The 18072-nt window shown below is 37.1% G+C and overlaps 1 protein-coding gene across 2 annotated transcripts in view; it reads right to left on the bottom strand.

Annotated features, from left to right (window-relative positions):
* The window catches only part of LOC126183634 (dynamin-binding protein-like), a 241347-nt gene that overhangs the window by 74187 nt on the left and 149088 nt on the right, over window positions 1-18072 (bottom strand). For both annotated transcript variants that reach the window (XM_049925755.1, XM_049925756.1), the window contains exons 16-18: window positions 12583-12735; window positions 6851-7033; window positions 5611-5802 (exon numbers count right to left, since the gene is read on the bottom strand). In XM_049925755.1, coding sequence (XP_049781712.1) covers window positions 5611-5802; window positions 6851-7033; window positions 12583-12735 — 528 coding nt within the window. The remainder of the gene's footprint in view (window positions 1-5610; window positions 5803-6850; window positions 7034-12582; window positions 12736-18072) is intronic.

Genomic DNA, 18072 nt, shown 5'->3' with positions numbered 1-18072 from the left:
TAGTCAGCCAATAGCAACACACACATAGGGAAAGGTAATGGTTTAAATTAATATACATAGTGTTGCTACAAGAAAAGAAAAGTAAAGCTTTCACATATATTATTGGTCTCTAAGATTAATGAGCTGCAAGACAAGCTAAGCTTTCACATATAGTGTTGATTTTTTTGCACGTGTTACACTTTAAGATACATCACACAAATGTGCCAGTAAAATTTTTAATGACGGCATAAATGTCTGATGATCTGGGTTCGAAAATATTCTAAATGGTAGTCCTCAAAGATTTTATTTTTGAATGAGAGTCAAACACTCTGCGATTTAAGTAATTCATCAGACATTTACACACAGAGTTCATCTTCTGTAAAAGGAAATTTACTTTGAAAGTAACGCTTTTCAAACAACCACTTGGAATATTTTCCCACGACCTGTTAGAAATAGATTCGTTTCAGCAGTTGCTAGAGAGTACCAGAGAACAGGCGTCGCCGTGCTTGTGCAGCTACGATCACGCAGGAAGCCCATATGTTCGTATGTGTAAAACATTAAAAGAACTTACATTATGTCATAAAAGGAACAAGACATTAGAGGATACTCCAAGAGCATGGGAATTTTGTGAAGCATACCAAAATGCATAATTCGGCTTAAAGTGCACATTCTATGTCCAGATTAAGATGTAAATTTTCTTGGAGTACCAGTACTGTATTATCTCCATGTTTGGTTCTTTATTCTGGAATAATGCCAGACAGATGAAAACGTGAACTTGAAATACAGTGAACAGTCGACACTAGCCAATAGTGTGGAATTAAACACTTTTTTTCAAATAAATTGACTGCCTCAGCATAAAAGATTAATAAAAGTCAAATTTCTTTAAAAAACTGACAAAAATAACTTCATTGTTCTGCAAGGTGATTAATGCTTGATTGCCAGAAAGATGGAAACAAAATAAAATCTGAAACTAATAACATATTTTGACGATGATGATGAGGTCCCATACTTCGAGGAGAGTAGGGGACGATGCGAGAGACCCTTCTGTAATTATGTGAATGTATTTTAATTCACTTGGTAGCTCCCAGCCACAGAAATCAGTTTTGTTTTCATCTGACGTGAGAGCAACAAATAAAGAGGAAACAGCAAAATCACTTAATATAAACATGGGTCATGTGGAGACTACCACCTCCCCACTACAACTCAGAATGCTCTGCGCTTCAGGTCTGGATCTACGATATTTCCGAACTGTGACAATATTAGATAGTGGCACTCCCCCTCCCTTGAGCGTTTGAGGTAGGATGCCAAAAATTAAAAAAAAAAATTGACGTTTCAAAAATATATTCATTTTGTAGCATACATCTTTCTTAAGAGTCTGATACATAAAACATATATGTTCGAGGCAACGAAATACATGTTATTTGGTCTTAAGTGTGCCAAAGTGCAGTGCCACGCCTCTTCACACACCATTCTTCCACCGCACGTCTCTGTATTTCGCTCTGTGGAACTGAAACGTGTAATTGTTATGGGTGCCATCAAACTATATTCAGGCCAGTGGAAATTAAAATCTCCTGTGGTGCCTCTCCTGCTCCCAATCGGGTGGTTTGACATCCTGTCCCTCTTTAAAAAAATCTCGCAATTAATACTGGATGGGATTATTTGTAACCGGCAGAACAAGAACTCTTCAGAAAATTTACAGTATTTACTGCCTATTAGCTAATAACTTGCTGTTTTGTGTGACATAAAATTAAACAAGGGATACATAAAACGAGTAAAGACAAGAGACAAGCAAGACAGTACTTGTTTCTTCAACCCGTAAGTCCTATCTTTTTTTTCCTCTCTAATCTTGCCACAAGCTTTATATGGCATACTTTCCTTTCTGGCAAAGAATCTATTACCTCATCAAAGTTCATCAACATTTTGCTACATGAAAAAACGAAATGTCGTTGTCTAATACTAGAAAAGCTGTTAACACAAACCGTACCCAAGACTGGTGTGGTTTCTCGATCTGATTACGTGTATTTTGTCACTGTCTGCAAGATAAAACGAAATAGGCCTGCCTAATATTGCAGCAATTGTTACACACACCAAATAAACGAGACTGTTTTGGCACAAATGGTCATTTTTATAACACGGCAGAATATATTTCACGAAGTACCAATATCAAATGCCTAATAGGCCTACTAAAAGCAAAAAGTTTTATGTTAGGAAATAGTTTCCCGTTTCATTCATACTCTGTAGCTTCTGAAGCATGAGATCAAAAAGTAGTAGTACAAAATTTTTATACAAATTTGGAATCATCATATTCTTCCGTAATTTGTGTGAGTCCGCGTTTCTTCTCCTTTCTCGTTCTAACAAACAATCTTGTCATCACTAATTCTGTAACTATTCCTGCCAGTGTCAAAACCTATTCTCTGGTTAACTTAACTAACCCTGCCACAATCACCGGTTTTGTTATCCCGCATTTATTCACTGGTTAGGCGTTATTACCTGTTCGTACAACACGTTTTCTGCACTACTCCCAGAATAGAACTTAAGTGGCTGCTAGCTGGGGGCTGTGTAACTGGCCCTTAGTAGTGTAGCGGTCTGGCCAAAAATTTTCTGTCAAAATTTTATTTTCTTGGATACACGGAGAAGACAATAGGTACTCTTTGTTGCCTGTTATTCCCGTTAGTTGTTTATTTCCACTCTGGTAGTCTAAATCTGTGGAATTCACTAGTAATTATAGCAATGCTGATCATTTGCAAACCCAGTCAACCACATAAACAACGATTGGCATTCAACCGTTCAGCTTTATTCCGCTCAGCTCATATAGACCCGTCCCCTTTTGTCTGGAGGTCTGCAGGAAAGTTTATTTCTAGATGTAACGGGGATTCCCCTGGCAGAGACATCACATACACTATGCACGTATTCAAAAATCAACTTATGATTCACTCAAAAATCAACTTAGAATTTGTTAAAGAATGTTCAAAAACCAACAGGGATGCATTCAAAATCATACGAGTAATCGATAGACCAACGTGTGCTGGATGCTAGGTGATTTGTAAAAAAAGGTCTTTTCCTCAATAATTGTTGTTGTTGTTGTGGTCTTCAGTCCTGAAACTGGTTTGATGCAGCTCTCCATGCTACTCTATCCTGTGCAAGCTTCTTCATCTCCCAGTACCTACTGCAACCTACATCCTTCTGAATCTGCTTAGTGTATTGATCTCTTGATCTCCCTCTACGGTTTTTACCCTCCACGCTGCCCTCCAATGCTAAATTTGTGATCCCTCGATGCCTCAGAACATGTCCTACCAACCGATCCCTTCTTCTAGTCAAGTTGTGCCACAAACTTCTCTTCTCCCCAATCCTATTCAATACCTCCTCATTAGTTACGTGATCTACCCACCTTATCTTCAGCATTCTTCTGTAGCACCACATTTCGAAAGCTTCTATTCTCTTCTTGTCCAAACTAGTTATCGTCCATGTCTCACTTCCATACATGGCTACACTCCATACAAATACTTTCAGAAACGACTTCCTGACACCTAAATCTATATTTGATGTTAACAAATTTCTCTTCTTGAGAAACACTTTCCTTGCCATTGCCAGTCTACATTTTATATCCTCTCTACTTCGACCATCATCGGTTATTTTACTCCCTAAATAGCAGAACTCCTTTACTACTTTAAGTGTCTCATTTCCTAATCTAATTCCCTCAGCATCACCTGACTTAATTTGACTACACTCCATTATCCTCGTTTTGCTTTTGTTGATGTTCATCTTATATCCTCCTTTCAAGACACTGTCCATTCCGTTCAACTGCTCTTCCAAGTCCTTTGCTGTCTCTGACAGAATTAAAATGTCATCGGCGAACCTCAAAGTTTTTACTTCTTCTCCATGAATTTTAATACCTACTCCGAATTTTTCTTTTGTTTCCTTTACTGCTTGCTCAATATACAGATTGAATAACATCGGGGAGAGGCTACAACCCTGTCTCACTCCTTTCCCAACCACTGCTTCCCTTTCATGCCCCTCGACTCTTACAACTGCCATCTGGTTTCTGTATAAATTGTAAATAGCCTTTCGCTCCCTGTATTTTACCCCTGCAACCTTCAGAATTTGAAAGAGAGTATTTCAGTCAACATTGTCAAAAGCTTTCTCTAAGTCTACAAATGCTAGAAACGTAGGTTTGCCTATCTTTCTTCCAAGATAAGTCGTAAGGTCAGTATTGCCTCACGTGTTCCAACATTTCTACGGAATCCAAACTGATCTTCCCCGACGTCGGCTTCTACCAGTTTTTCCATTCGTCTGTAAAGAATTCACGTTAGTATTTTGCAGCTGTGACTTATTAAACTGATAGTTCGGAAATTTTCACATCTGTCAACACCTGCTTTCTTTGGGATTGGAATTATTATATTCTTCTTAAAGTCTGAGGGTATTTCGCCTGTCTCATACATCGTGCTCACCAGATGGTAGAGTTTTGTCATGACTGGCTCTCCTGAGGCCATCAGTAGTTCTAATGGAATGTTGTCTACTCCCGGGGCCTTGTTTTGACTCAGGTCTTTCAGTGCTCTGTCAAACTCTTCACGCAGTATCTTATCTCCCATTTCATCTTCATCTACATCCTCTTCCATTTCCATAATATTGTCCTCAAGTACATCGCCCTTGTATAAACCCTCTATATACTCCTTCCACCTTTCTGCTTTCCCTTCTTTGCTTAGAACTGGGTTGCCATCTGAGCTCTTGATATTCATACAAGTGGTTCTCTTCTCTCCAAAGGTCTCTTTAATTTTCCTGTAGGCAGTATCTATCTTACCCCTAGTGAGACAAGCCTCTACATCCTTACATTTGTCCTCTAGCCATCCCTGCTTAGCCATTTTGCACTTCCTGTCGATTTCATTTTTGAGACGTTTGTATTCCTTTTTGCCTGCTTCATTTACTGCATTTTTATATTTTCTCCTTTCATCAATTAAATTCAATATTTCTTCTGTTACCCAAGGATTTCTATTAGCCCGCGTCTTTTTACCTACTTGATCGTCTGCTGCCTTCACCACTTCATCCCTCAGAGCTACCCATTCTTCTTCTACTGTATTTTTTCCCCCCATTCCTGTCAATTGTTCCCTAATGCTCTCCCTGAAACTCTCTACAACCTCTGGTTTTTTCAGTTTATCCAGGTCCCATCTCCTTAAATTCCCACCTTTTTGCAGTTTCTTCAGTTTCAATCTGCAGTTCATAACCAATAGATTGTGGTCAGAATCTACATCTGCCCCAGGAAATGTCTTACAATTTAAAACCTGGTTCCTAAATCTCTGTCTTACCATTATATAATCTATTTGAAACCTGTCAGTATCTCCAGGCTTCTTCCACGTATACAGCCTCCTTTCATGATCCTCAATAATATGAATGAATTTACATCATTACACTCTACAAACATTCAACAAAATCATTGCCTATGAAAAGTTACACTCCAGAGACAACACTCATACTATCCACCAACAGACGGCAATTTTGAGGACATAAAAGCCATTCAATTAGTGTAGATGTGTTCTACTCAAGATCTCTCACGCAATAAGTCAGACCTTGTGTAACAGTATAATGAGCAGCAAGCTTGTCAAAATACATCACTTTGTATTTCACTGCAGTCCATACCTGATCAGATGCTTCCACATGGGACACTCTTGGTGATGGCGTAGGAGATGATTTTGCAGGCTTTTTCACAGTTACATCCAGTCTTGTATTCTTCATGAGACATGTTAAACGTGCCAGTTGATTTAGGACAAGGCTATGTTTAACAGCAAAGTTTTCCAAAGCATCAGCTTGAGCAGACTGCATTAGAGGAAGCTGTAAAACAAGATTTTACATTGCTGTAAAGTCTTGAGAGATATTCTTTTATAATCTTTTCTGAAGATAATTCAGAAATAAGCCAGAAGACTACAGCAGACTTCTGTCATTCTTCAACGGACAGTAATGCAATCCCAGATACCACTCAATAATTGCTGGTGGGTGGAATCAAAAACTAACTATAACTTACTGTATGACTTTTCCTTCTGATACTCTACCGAAGTCTGTATAGCAAATGGGATAGGTCACAAAAATTAATAAGCTACTCTCATATTATGATAAAAGAATGACTAAAGAATTGAAAATACGTTGCCACAATATATTTATCCAGAGTTAAGCAGTGTACACTACTTGTGGAAGTCACAACAGCAAAAAGGATAGATGTGACTGAAATGCATTTCATAAAAACTAGAGACACCACCATACACAAACAATTTGGATTATAGACCTGTATATGATACGTGATTGAGAAATCAGTAGATTGTTCAGTACATCCAACATCAATTTTGTGAACTTTTTTGGTGCTTCCATCTGCACTATTTTAGGACATATTACATGTTGATTATCTTCCAGGGAATTAATATGTTCAGTTTCATCAGGATTCTTACTGAGTGCGAGATTTGTAATGTTCACTGGCTTATGTGTAATGTCATTTTTCAGCAGCATGAATCACTTATTGCTAATAGAGCTTTCTACAATTTTTACAAATTTGGGACATTCTTTCTGAATGCCGTAACTTCAGATGCATGTAAATAAAAGACAAAGGTAAACATTTTACATACTATAATCACAGGCAATAAGCCGATACTTAGGTTAAAATTGTGCATGAAGATTATAGACATCAACTGTGGAATTTTGTACAGCCACTTTAGTTAAAATTATCTACAAAGAGAAGACTTAAATAAATGGAATCACAAATAGACAAGAATTATTCTTACAGTTAATATCCTCGCAGTGATCTTATTACAGACAGAGAACCATGAAAATCACACACTATCTGCTCACAACCCATTTCACTTACAATGCAAATATACAGAGATTTACTTACATCCATCAAAGAAAGGTACTGTTTTGTAATCTTTCCTGAAAACAACTTTCTTGCTGTTACAAATGCTGTTAAGCATTCCAGAAAGAGATCTAAAGCAGTCCTAATTAAGGTTGGGAGTTCATCAAGTAGATGTGAGTTTAATGCTTCATAATTGTTTTTTGCTGCCAACAGTTCTTCTTGCACCTGAAACCCAAGAACGGCTTCATAAAATTTGTTACAAAGTATCGTAAGTCTTGAAAATTTCTGAATGACACAATTAATATTGTTTTCCTCCTATGAGAAAGAATCCAATTACAAAACACAAACCAAAGAGTAGAGCTTTACATTCCATCAATAGTAAAGCACTAGGGATGGAACACAAGCTTGGATTGGAAAAAGTATGCAGCTGCGGCCTTGTCCATGGAAACATGGCATTTGATTTCTGTGCAAATGACACACGCTTTTAGAATCTCGCCAAAAAATTATTTAATTGCTAAGCAAGGTACAGGTAATGATACTTTAGAAACTTAAAATACCAAATAGTAGCAAAAACGAAACAAATTACAATTCATGCCAGTCTCCAGATAGACACCTGTCCAGGTAAGAAACAGATAGGGGAATCCTCATCATGTGTGGTGGGTAGTGAGGAAATAAAATATTTTGGATAAATCAAAACTGACAATCGCAGATCACATCTGTATTTCATTTCAGTGACCGAGTTTAATAGGGTCTGTACCATCTCTTAGTGGTGTGTGAAGTTCGGGGGTTATGAAACTTGGTTCTAACCTTTGAAGTTATACCAGTGTCTTCTCAATAATCTTTACACTTGAAACAAATGCCACAGTGTCTCTTCGAGAAGGTAGTAGTACCCTATGTAGTAAACTACAAGGTGAAACTGTTGTCACAACAAGTAACACACATGGGTCTTTGCATTCTGGGAAGCCTAAACATACACTCAGTGACAAGTGGGAGCAGTTCATACACCAAACCTTAAAATCCAAACTCAAACGAAAGTACTGACTTGAAACAAAGTATAAAATGATAAAAATTGGCAAACCCAATCTAAGAGAAACACTTCATTCACAGCAAATTAAAATGATTGTATTACAAGGAACCAATTTCACAGATGAAAAACTGAACTCAGAATATAAAGGCAAACCAGAAAGTGTAGAAAAGTTTTGGAAACCAGAGGAAGAGGATGTGAGGATCCTGTATTTCCTCCCACGTTGGTACATTTGTCATTCTTTGTGACTTCTGGTCGTAACCTTATCGATCTACTTCAATGCAGAGTGCCACTCAAATTATGACTTGTACAAACTTTTCAGCTCCTTTTATGATTATGTATATGCATTTTACATTTCATTAGCCAAATGTTTTTAGAATTTCCATACACAAGCCTGTTTCTTAGCTTCAGGGAAACCATCAGGAACAGATCTCTTTAGTTAAATATTCGTGCGTTCTTCGATACGCTCAAGGTTGCCTCTGCCTCGTGGTCAGTCACATGCCCAACCTCTTCAGTCTCAGTGTGCAGAGAATAATGGTGTCTTTTTTTTTTTTTTTTTTTTTTTGGAACAACAATTGATCTTGGTTGATGTTCATGAAATTGATCCCTGACAGATGCACAACCACAATGAAATTCTGCAACACAATTGCAAACAGCCTTTTGTAAAAGTGGTAGATGACCAAAAGCTGAACAAAAAATGCTCACTGTAAGCAAACTACATGGCCAGTTCCTGAGCTGACATTATTTTAGCAACAACGAACAACAAATGAAAAGCAACAGTAATGTTGTCACATCTCATCAGCACCATCTCGTACTTCTTGGTAAAACTTAAAAGGCTACCCTCACTCATCGAGGATAACTATGAACAGCATTTATATGCATGGAGATCATTTGTCTCATCTCAGCTACACTCAAATGTGTGTGAAAAATTTAGCTTTGTTAATGAACCCTCCTGCATTGGCTTTTGACAAAATGTTTTTGTTTTTCAGTTTGAATTACCACAAGTGGAACTGTGTCATCACTGTGACACAAGAATTTAAAATTTTTCCAGATACTTAGGAATCCAGGAGAGTCATTATGAGCCCAATCACTGACCTGGATAGGTGAAGTCATATGCACATTTTCAAATGTGTACATCCTATATATCAATTGTCCTACCCACAGTCTTTCATGTGTGACATAGGTGTCTGTACATCTCCAGACAGAAGGCCGATTGCACCAAACTCAATTAAAAGTTAACTGTAGTAAAATCAGAACTTAACTCCATTCTGCATAAAATTCTGGTGCACCGACACTGATCAACGTTAAATGAGGACGTTGACTGTAGCTCAAGCCCAGTTTTTGCAGGATGACTACAGTTTTATAAGCATACAGTATTAAGATCGCGATGCATTTTGATGGCCTGAGACAGGCTCAAGGCATCATATTTCATACCCTATACATGAAATGAGACCAGAAAGTGTATTAATTTATGAATGAAACTTACCAGGAGTGTGCCTCCACATATGACCATATTGCCTGTTTTTCTCTGTCAAGGAGACTACATGACAATCTGATTTTTGTAATTTTTTATATTTATTGTACGTGAAGTTCAAAACTCAAATATACCTCTTCCAAATCAGTTCGATGCAACTCTCAAAAATTCTTGAGGAAATCAATTTCTAAGTTTTCTGACCACATTTAATGTACTAACATAGGCAGTGTGGCCATGTGAGCATGCTCGCTAGCTCACTGTGTGCGTGCATATATATATATATATATATATATATATATATATATATATATATATATATATATGTGTGTGTGTGTGTGTGTGTGTGTTTTGTGTGTTGGGGGGGGGGGGGGGGGGGGGATGGGTTCAGTTTCTGGTGGGTTCAAATTTTTAATCAAAGCATGAGCTTTCATGAGCCAGAAAATACAATAAGATGGAAAAAGTTTAATTTGTAATTTTTTAATTAGACAATCTTCATTAACAATCATTCATAAAAATATCAGTAACTACGAATTTTTGTTTGCAATGAAAATTGAATTTTTGCATGCAGTATACTGTAAAAAATAAGACAACATGCATTTTTCATAAAAATGACAATTGAATGTGTTAATTAGCATATATTTAATGAATTTTATGTTGAAGTTATGTAGGTACTTAAACAGAACAGAAAAAATGAAAAAAAAAAATAGTGACCAGAAAGAAACACTGTACATTTCTTCTTTTATACTGCAGCCGTCAGTTCTTTTATTTTCAAGAACTGATGCATTCACACAGACTAATTCAAGATGTATATCCATCTCATACTTCCCATTTCACCAAATGTATAAGACTAGTAGCGAAGTATAAAAACACTTCTGCTTGTTGACGAGAGTGAGAGCATATGACAATGACATCACTCACCACGACTATGTAGAAAACTTCTTTGCATCTATAGGCCACCTTCCATGGCAATACACAGAGTTAACAGCACTCCAATGCACTATTGGCTGACAATAGTTTTCTGACCAGAGAATGACATTCGTGTACAGCAGACACGTTTTAAACATTTAACAAAGAAATTTGCCAAACAGCCGTGCAGATTAAGAAGTCATTTTATTTTATTTTATCTACCAGTTTTGGCAATTCAATACACCATCTTCAGGCCCCATATGCAGCTCTAAAAAATTATCAATATTGGCATACGGGGGGCATCTGTTTCCGGAGATGGCATCTCCACCTGACGATGGCCTAATCTGGTTGACACCAGTTATTACAGTTGAATAAAAATGATATATAAACCATTTTGTTCACCAAATAAAGTTGGAAAATCCAGAGAAAAAGATTTTGCTCAAATACCCCACAGTTACAGTTATTATTACAGAAGTAACATGTGACAGTAGGAATTTGGAGGTCACCTTTAAGATAGCAATGCTGATTTGAGGCCATCACATAATATTATTCATGGTTCTCATAACCTGGGCTGTCAGTATGGACATTTCTGTGGCCATAAGTTGTTGATCGGGAGAGAAAATATAGCTATATGACGACACAACTACAGGATCAATGGTAATGTCTTCCAGCAGACTTACCCTTTTGAATGCTGGCACAACAGCAGATTTTATTCAAACTGACTCTTGCTTTTTAAATCAACAAATACATGAGATAGTCATAAATAAATGAATCATGATACATTTACTAAGTGGTCCATAGGCTCTTTAATACCAAATATGGGAAAACTGTCAATAATTGTTTTTGATAATGCTCTCATTCTGTTATTGTTGAGAAGGGCCTACTCTGGCATAGCAAAAGGAGGTGATAACCGATTGCATTCAGCTTTACATCATTAAAATAAGTGGTAATCTTAACAAGGTACAGCTTACAGCACTAATCTCTCTACATGACCCACAGTTCCCCAGATACAAAATCATGGCAGAATGAAGATTTCCAAAAATTAAGTGGGGAAACTTATCATTTAATTAATAATGACAGTGACAGTGGCGTTTCAAGCATCTGAGATAGTGACGAGGGTCATGTCAGAGGAATTTTTCACTGTCACTGCAGAAATGATACAATAGTGATGTCGGCTGAATATTTGAAATGTGATGTTTACAATGGTAAGTAGCTGACTAGCATATTTATAATTTAACAAGTTTTGACATTTTAATAGGAAGGCTATTGTCAGCAACCGAGACCAAATGAAGTTCACCTCAGAAATCTTGATCTTACCCAACAAAAGAAATAGCCCTCACTGTGTGCAGTATTATTGCTTCAATACTGAGGTAGTTTAATTTCATATCATGTCGTCTTCCTCCCAGTACTGCCAAGCTTATTTAAGATAAGTTTTCTCATGCTGATTAATATGCATAATTTTAATTTTCCTTTGTTATGATAGAAATGTGCAGGCTGATCAGAAAATATAATAATAGGTTAATTATAAACCTAGCAATCTATACCTCATAATGAAACCAAATCGGTAATAGCTTAGCTGTTGACATGGAAGCAGAGCATTAGATGTCTAATTTAAGTTAAATCATCGTGTGTTGCACACCTCTAACAGAGTTCCAGCTTTGAACAGATTAAAATTGTATTAATTCTTAAGATTTACTCCGTGTGACATGTTCACCTAAATTCAGTAAGTTTCCCACATGTCACATGCTTTCTGTATATAGTCATTTTTTTATTCTAAATAAAATTAAAATCAAAACACACTACAGCTCTTCCAGAACACAATTATGCCAGTTCAATCTTTGCACACTGAATAGTGGAGTTTGAGAGAGTTAAACAAAATGTAAGACTTTGTCTCTGTCCCATGTGGTATGTGATAACTCTGCTCCTCGCCTCCACGTGCTCCTGTTGAAGTGTCAATCCAAAAGCTATTTTGGATGGAGTATAATGTTTATTTAGAATGTAATAGAGTCATCATGTCAACTGAATGCCAGGAAAGGAGTAGTAATTTTGAGCTTAGTAACATCAGCACATGGCCTGATGTAGAAATCAGGCATATATTTGACCAAACTCAGCATGAGACCTGTACTGTCATCACTTACATTCAGAAATAATACAGATAAGGGAGGGAGAAGAGGGGGGGGGGGAGAGAAAAACAAGTCTCAGATAAGAAATCACAATCTTAAAACATCTTAAGAGAAATGTATAGTTACAAAACACATCTGCTTTGAGATGGCTATTAAAATGAAATAAAGTATCTTCAAGACCTTTGTTTGAGAATTTAATTTTAAATTTCTTCATAAATACAACTCCATATTTCTGTTTTACACTTACCAATCGTGAGTCTTTATATTTTTCAGCCTTTGCAGAACATGCTGCATAGTCAAGAAACTTATCATTGCACTTCTGTATCAATATTAATGGTCCTTCGAATAATTCCAAGAGTGAACTGAGGGGCATAAATGTTTGCTTTTGTATCATACTTTCCTGGAAATAAATGAAACAAAAACTCTATAGTAATATACACCTATAACTACTGTCTTCTCATATTGTCAACTCAGATAGTGTTTGTTACTAGCTAATACAAAAAGCTCTTAAACAATTACCTTTCAATACAAACAGAAATTATTTGTGCTGATTAAAATATGCCTTTTTCAGATAGCTGTTCTTACCACATATTATGGCAACTGAAACGAGTGATGGTGTTTATATCAAGAATAACTTCAGATACATAAAGTACCCTTTGGCCATGTGATGGACATATGAAAGTATGTTATGAATAAATCATTTATAACCATTTAAATATTTAAATGACAATGATAAAGGTATTGGATAATTAATACAATTAATATGAGCGCTCTCTACACCTACATTCACTCTAGATCTACATGATTTCTCGGCAACTCACATTTACATGTTAGTCCTACTTCTCAACCATTCCACTCTTGAATAGCCTGTGGGAAAAATGAACACCTAAATCTTTCCTTACGAGCACTGATTTTTCTTATTTTATCGCAATGGTCATTTCTCTCTATGAGGTTTGAATCAACGAAATATTTCAACATCTGTAAGAGGAAGATGGTGATTGACATTTATTGAAAAGATCTCATCACAATCAAAAAGCCTTTGTTTTAATGATTGCCACACCAAACTGATCATTATAATCATGACGCTCTCTCTCTTATTTTGTAGTAATACAAAATGAGCTGCCCTTCTTTGAACATTTCATTGTGCTCTGTCAATACTATTTGGTAAGGATCCCATACTGTAAAATAATATTCCAGAAGAGGACAGACAAGTGTAGTGTAGACAGTCTCTTTAGTAGATTTGATGCACCTTCTAAGTGTTCTGCCAATAAAATACTGTTTTTGGTTTGCTGTCCTCAGAACATTTTATATGTGATGGTTACAATTTAAGTTGTTTGTAATTCTAAATATATAGTTTAATCGACAACTTTAAATTTGTGTGCTTTATTATGTAATCAAAATGTAATGGATTTTTTTTAGTACTTATATGGAGGACCACACACTTTTTATTGTACAGGGTCAACTGCCACTTTTTGCACCAAGCATCATTTTGTAAACAAGAGCATTGCCTTCACACAATCTAAGGGGCATCATGAGATCGTCCTCTAATCATTTATTTACATCATGAACAGCAGAGAGCCTATAATGCTTTCATGAGGACCCAGGTAAACTTTTGGTTTCAGTAGATTACTTCTCATTAGTTACTATGAACTGTATCTTTCTGATAGAATATAAAGAATCAAGTCACACAGCTGAGACAATACTCAATGGGTCTGCAATCTGATTAGAAGCCAGAAAGAATTTTCTCTCTGCAGGAGAGTATACACTGACTTTAAACTTCTTGGAAGATTAAAACAGAGGGCCAAACTGGGACTCAAAACTGGGTCCACTGCCTTTTGTCAGCAAGTGCTAAAATGACCGAGCTAGCCAAGTACAACTCAAAATTTGTCCTCATAGATCTACTTCCACCAGTACATCATCTTTTATCTTCAAAACTCCCCACAAGTGCTCCTGCATATCTTACAGATCTAGCAATCCTGAAAGAAAGGATAATAGCCATATCCCCACAGTGTCCTTTCCCTCAGGAGTGCTACTCCCACAAGCTACGCATGAGAACTTCCATGAAATTTGGATGGCAGAAGATGAAGTACTGGTGCAAGTAAAGTTAAAAGGGTGGGGTCTTGAGTTGTGCTTGTATAGCTGAGTCATTAGAGCACTTTCCCATGAAAAGCAAAGGTCCCAGGTTCAAGTCCTGGTCCAGCACACAGTCTTAATTGGCCAGGAAGCTTCTAAATAGAAGCCGCTTGTGAGGAATGGTGTCAAAAGCCAATTGAAAATCTAACTTGAGGTCCCCTGCTGATACCACTCATTATTTTGAATAAAGAGACAGTTGTATATCATAAGAACAATATTTTCCAAATCCATGGTGGTTGTGTGTCAACAGATTGTTTTCTTTTGGGTATTTCACTATGTTGGGGCACAGTACATGTTCCAAAATTCTACTCATTTTTGGTGAAAGTGTAGCTTAAAGTCCAACTTAAAGATATCACTGTAGGTGTTCAAAATGGTCACCATTAACATCAACACACAAACGATGCCACCGAACTGCAGCACGAACTACTGACTGCAACGTGTTCAGTTGGCTATTTTCACATAAATGTACGATGGATTCTCGAAGTTCATCCAATGTGCATGGCTTTTGTCGATAAACGACATCCTTTAGTGTTCCCCACAGGTAAAAGTCCAGAGGAGTTAGGTCTGGGGAACGTGGTGGATACTCCACAGCACCTCTACGGCATCTTCCTGGTAGATTTTCGTTGAGATACGCCCTAACACGATTTTGGTAGTGGGCTGGGGCACCATATTTTTGAAAGTAAACTTTTCCGTCTTCATACAAGTCTCAGATGGCAGGTAAAATGGGTGTCTGAAGCTTCTGAAGATACACCCAACCGGTAACTGTGCCATCCAAGAAGAATGGCCAATCAAGCCCCGGTAAGATAACCCACACCACACATTTACTCCTGGCAAATTCACGGCTTTGTCTACATGGACGTTCAGATTTTTGGTGGCCCAGTAGATGCAATTATGGTGATTTACTGTACCATTGAGTTTGAACTGTGCCTCATCAGACCACACAATCATCTCTGCAAACTCTTCATCGTTGCGCACCATGTTAGTAAACCATTCGCAGTACTCCATTCTACGATCTGGATCGTCCTCGTTCATTGCATGTAGCAATCTTGGGATGTAGCACTTCCACTTTGCTGTCTACAAAATTCGCTGAACACTTGAGCGAATCACTCCAGTTTCACGGGCACACTGTCTCACAGACTTCTGTTGTGAGCGAGTGAATTGTTGTAACACACGACGGGAGTTAGCTGGGCTTGTTACTGTTACAGGTCGCCCAGATCGTTGTTCGTGTACATCTTTAACACAGTCTTCAGCTTCAAATTTGTCTCGAATGCAACAAATTGTTAAACATGTCGGTGGGTCTATTTGATACTCATTTTGCCATTGCTGTTGAACCTCATTAATGTTTTCATACTTAAAATACGATCTCAAAACTGACTTCCTTTCATCGAATGTAAGCCTTGCGCCAGCCATGTTTACTCGAGTAACTAGGTGCAACTAAGAACAAAACACTGACTATCTGGCGACTGTCATCTGACAAAACAAAACAACGCAATACAACGCTTGTGTGGTGATTGTCGGAACTACAACTATTACACTACCAAAGATGAGACAACTCCGTCAATTAGTTTGCCAGTTATGGACTTTTAAACAGTGGATACTTTTTTTTTGGACCCCTCTGTATTAAAACCAATATAATATGGGTCTATAACTTGGCAAATCAGTTTTACTTCCTTTCTTTCACACTGATGTGACATGTGAAACTTTTGAGTCTTTAGGTATTGATCTTCCTTTGGTTGTATATGATTGATGAAAATAGAATTATTTCCCAAAGGAACATGATTGACATACAATCTGGACCAGAAGACTTGCCTTTATTAAGTGCAATAAGTTGCTTCACTACACTTAGGGTACCTAAGGTATCTACCTCCAGGTTACTCTTCTTGATTCAAATTATGGAACATTTACTGCATCTTCTTTGGTGAAAGAATTACAGAAAATCATGTATTGTAATTCTGTGTTTAGTGACTTGGCTTTTAGTAACACTAAGAGGTTTATAATTGAAACAGTAACCAGCCAGAAGCACAGTTTAATAAGGTTTATTTGAATAAACCATGACCAACTTCGGACTTCCTACAAATTCATCTGCACATGGTTGTTACATATTTCGTTGTTTTCTTGCTGGGACTTGTTTGTATTCATTATGGGTTTCCTCCACTACGATAGACAAACTTTTTTGTTCACTGTCTAGTAAAGTTTGGATGTGATTTAGTTTTTATGACCTCTACCAAAGCATTTATGAAAAGGTTTGAAAGTCATTAAAAGCTGCAATGTGATGAACGTGCTGTATGATTCTTTGTGACAAAATCACCCTCTGTTTATGTTGTGAAGTTTAAAATCAACATATTTGTGGATGTGCACTATGCGACTGCTGTTCAATTCACTAAAACCATACTCGTTACCATTATAAACCTTATAGCACTACAGCCACAGTTCTCAAAATGTCAATTTTCAACAAAATAGTGTTTACTAGCACTGTTGTCCCTGATATGCAGTGAAGGTACTGATTGTATCTAGACACTAGTTTATTTTACATAGCATCAAAACCTCTTTGGCTTTTCTGTCACATTTTAAAAAAGAGTTTTTACTGTGGAAACTATTAAGAGTACCTCGCATTGAAGTTCGAACCAAGTTTTCAGCTTATGTAAACAGTCCAAATTTTTCGTTTTTTAAAATCTGGTAGGCTTTTTGCACTGCTTCTGCAATGTTGTCCTAAACTGTTGTGAGTACCATCTGTTTCATCTCATATTAATGTACTTGGTATAAACCTCTGAACTGCTGTTACCATTGTTTCTTTTGATCTGAGCCACCTTTTTTTCGATGCTTATATAGTTGGTATGAAAAGAGTGGAGATTGTTTCTTACAGGTGTGAAGTGAATTTTTATCTGCCTTTTTAAATAGATACATTTTAGCATTTATTTTAAATAGATGCAGATATTAGGTATTCAATCTTGCTATAGCAAAATTTGAGTCACTACTTATGGTGGCCATCATGAGACACACTATTTGTTCAGAATTATTTGTTGCTAAAACTTCATGTGCTCTTGAACTAACTGATCAAAATAATTTTCACAGAAAGCATTTACTACAATTTTGGACAAAGTTTTATGCCTACCACAAAATCTGAACATTTATTTTCGTTATCATTTCAAGGATAGATTGACATCATAATCAACTATGAGTTGGGTACCTATTCATTAGGAGACTCCAGTTGCCCTTGACCCTTTCAGCAACTATCTCATCTAAGTTAAAGGGAGAAGGGGGAGAACAGTGGGAGGAGGGGAAGGGAAAGGGGGAGAGAGAGGGGTGGGGGTGGCAGAGAGAGAGAGAGAGAGAGAGAGAGAGAGAGAGAGAACCAGTTATTAATGTGCTTCTAATAGTAGCTCACAACAACATCAACTTCAATTTCACTGAACGACAAACCACTTCTAACAGCAACAAACATACCACCACCAACTAAATTTCATATATCACTTCTAAACACCATTAGATCTAGTTAAGAACTTCAGTTGAAGTTATTTTCAGCTTTAGCCAGATTTCAGCCATACTTATTGGCACATGTCTTGCAGGGCAGCCTACATGTCAGGAGTTTGAAAACTGTTTCTGC

Source organism: Schistocerca cancellata, chromosome 4, assembly GCF_023864275.1.
Source record: "Schistocerca cancellata isolate TAMUIC-IGC-003103 chromosome 4, iqSchCanc2.1, whole genome shotgun sequence".
NCBI lineage: Eukaryota > Metazoa > Arthropoda > Insecta > Orthoptera > Acrididae > Schistocerca > Schistocerca cancellata.
Note: the sequence above shows the minus strand (reverse complement) of the source record. Positions and strands in the feature narration are given on the sequence as shown.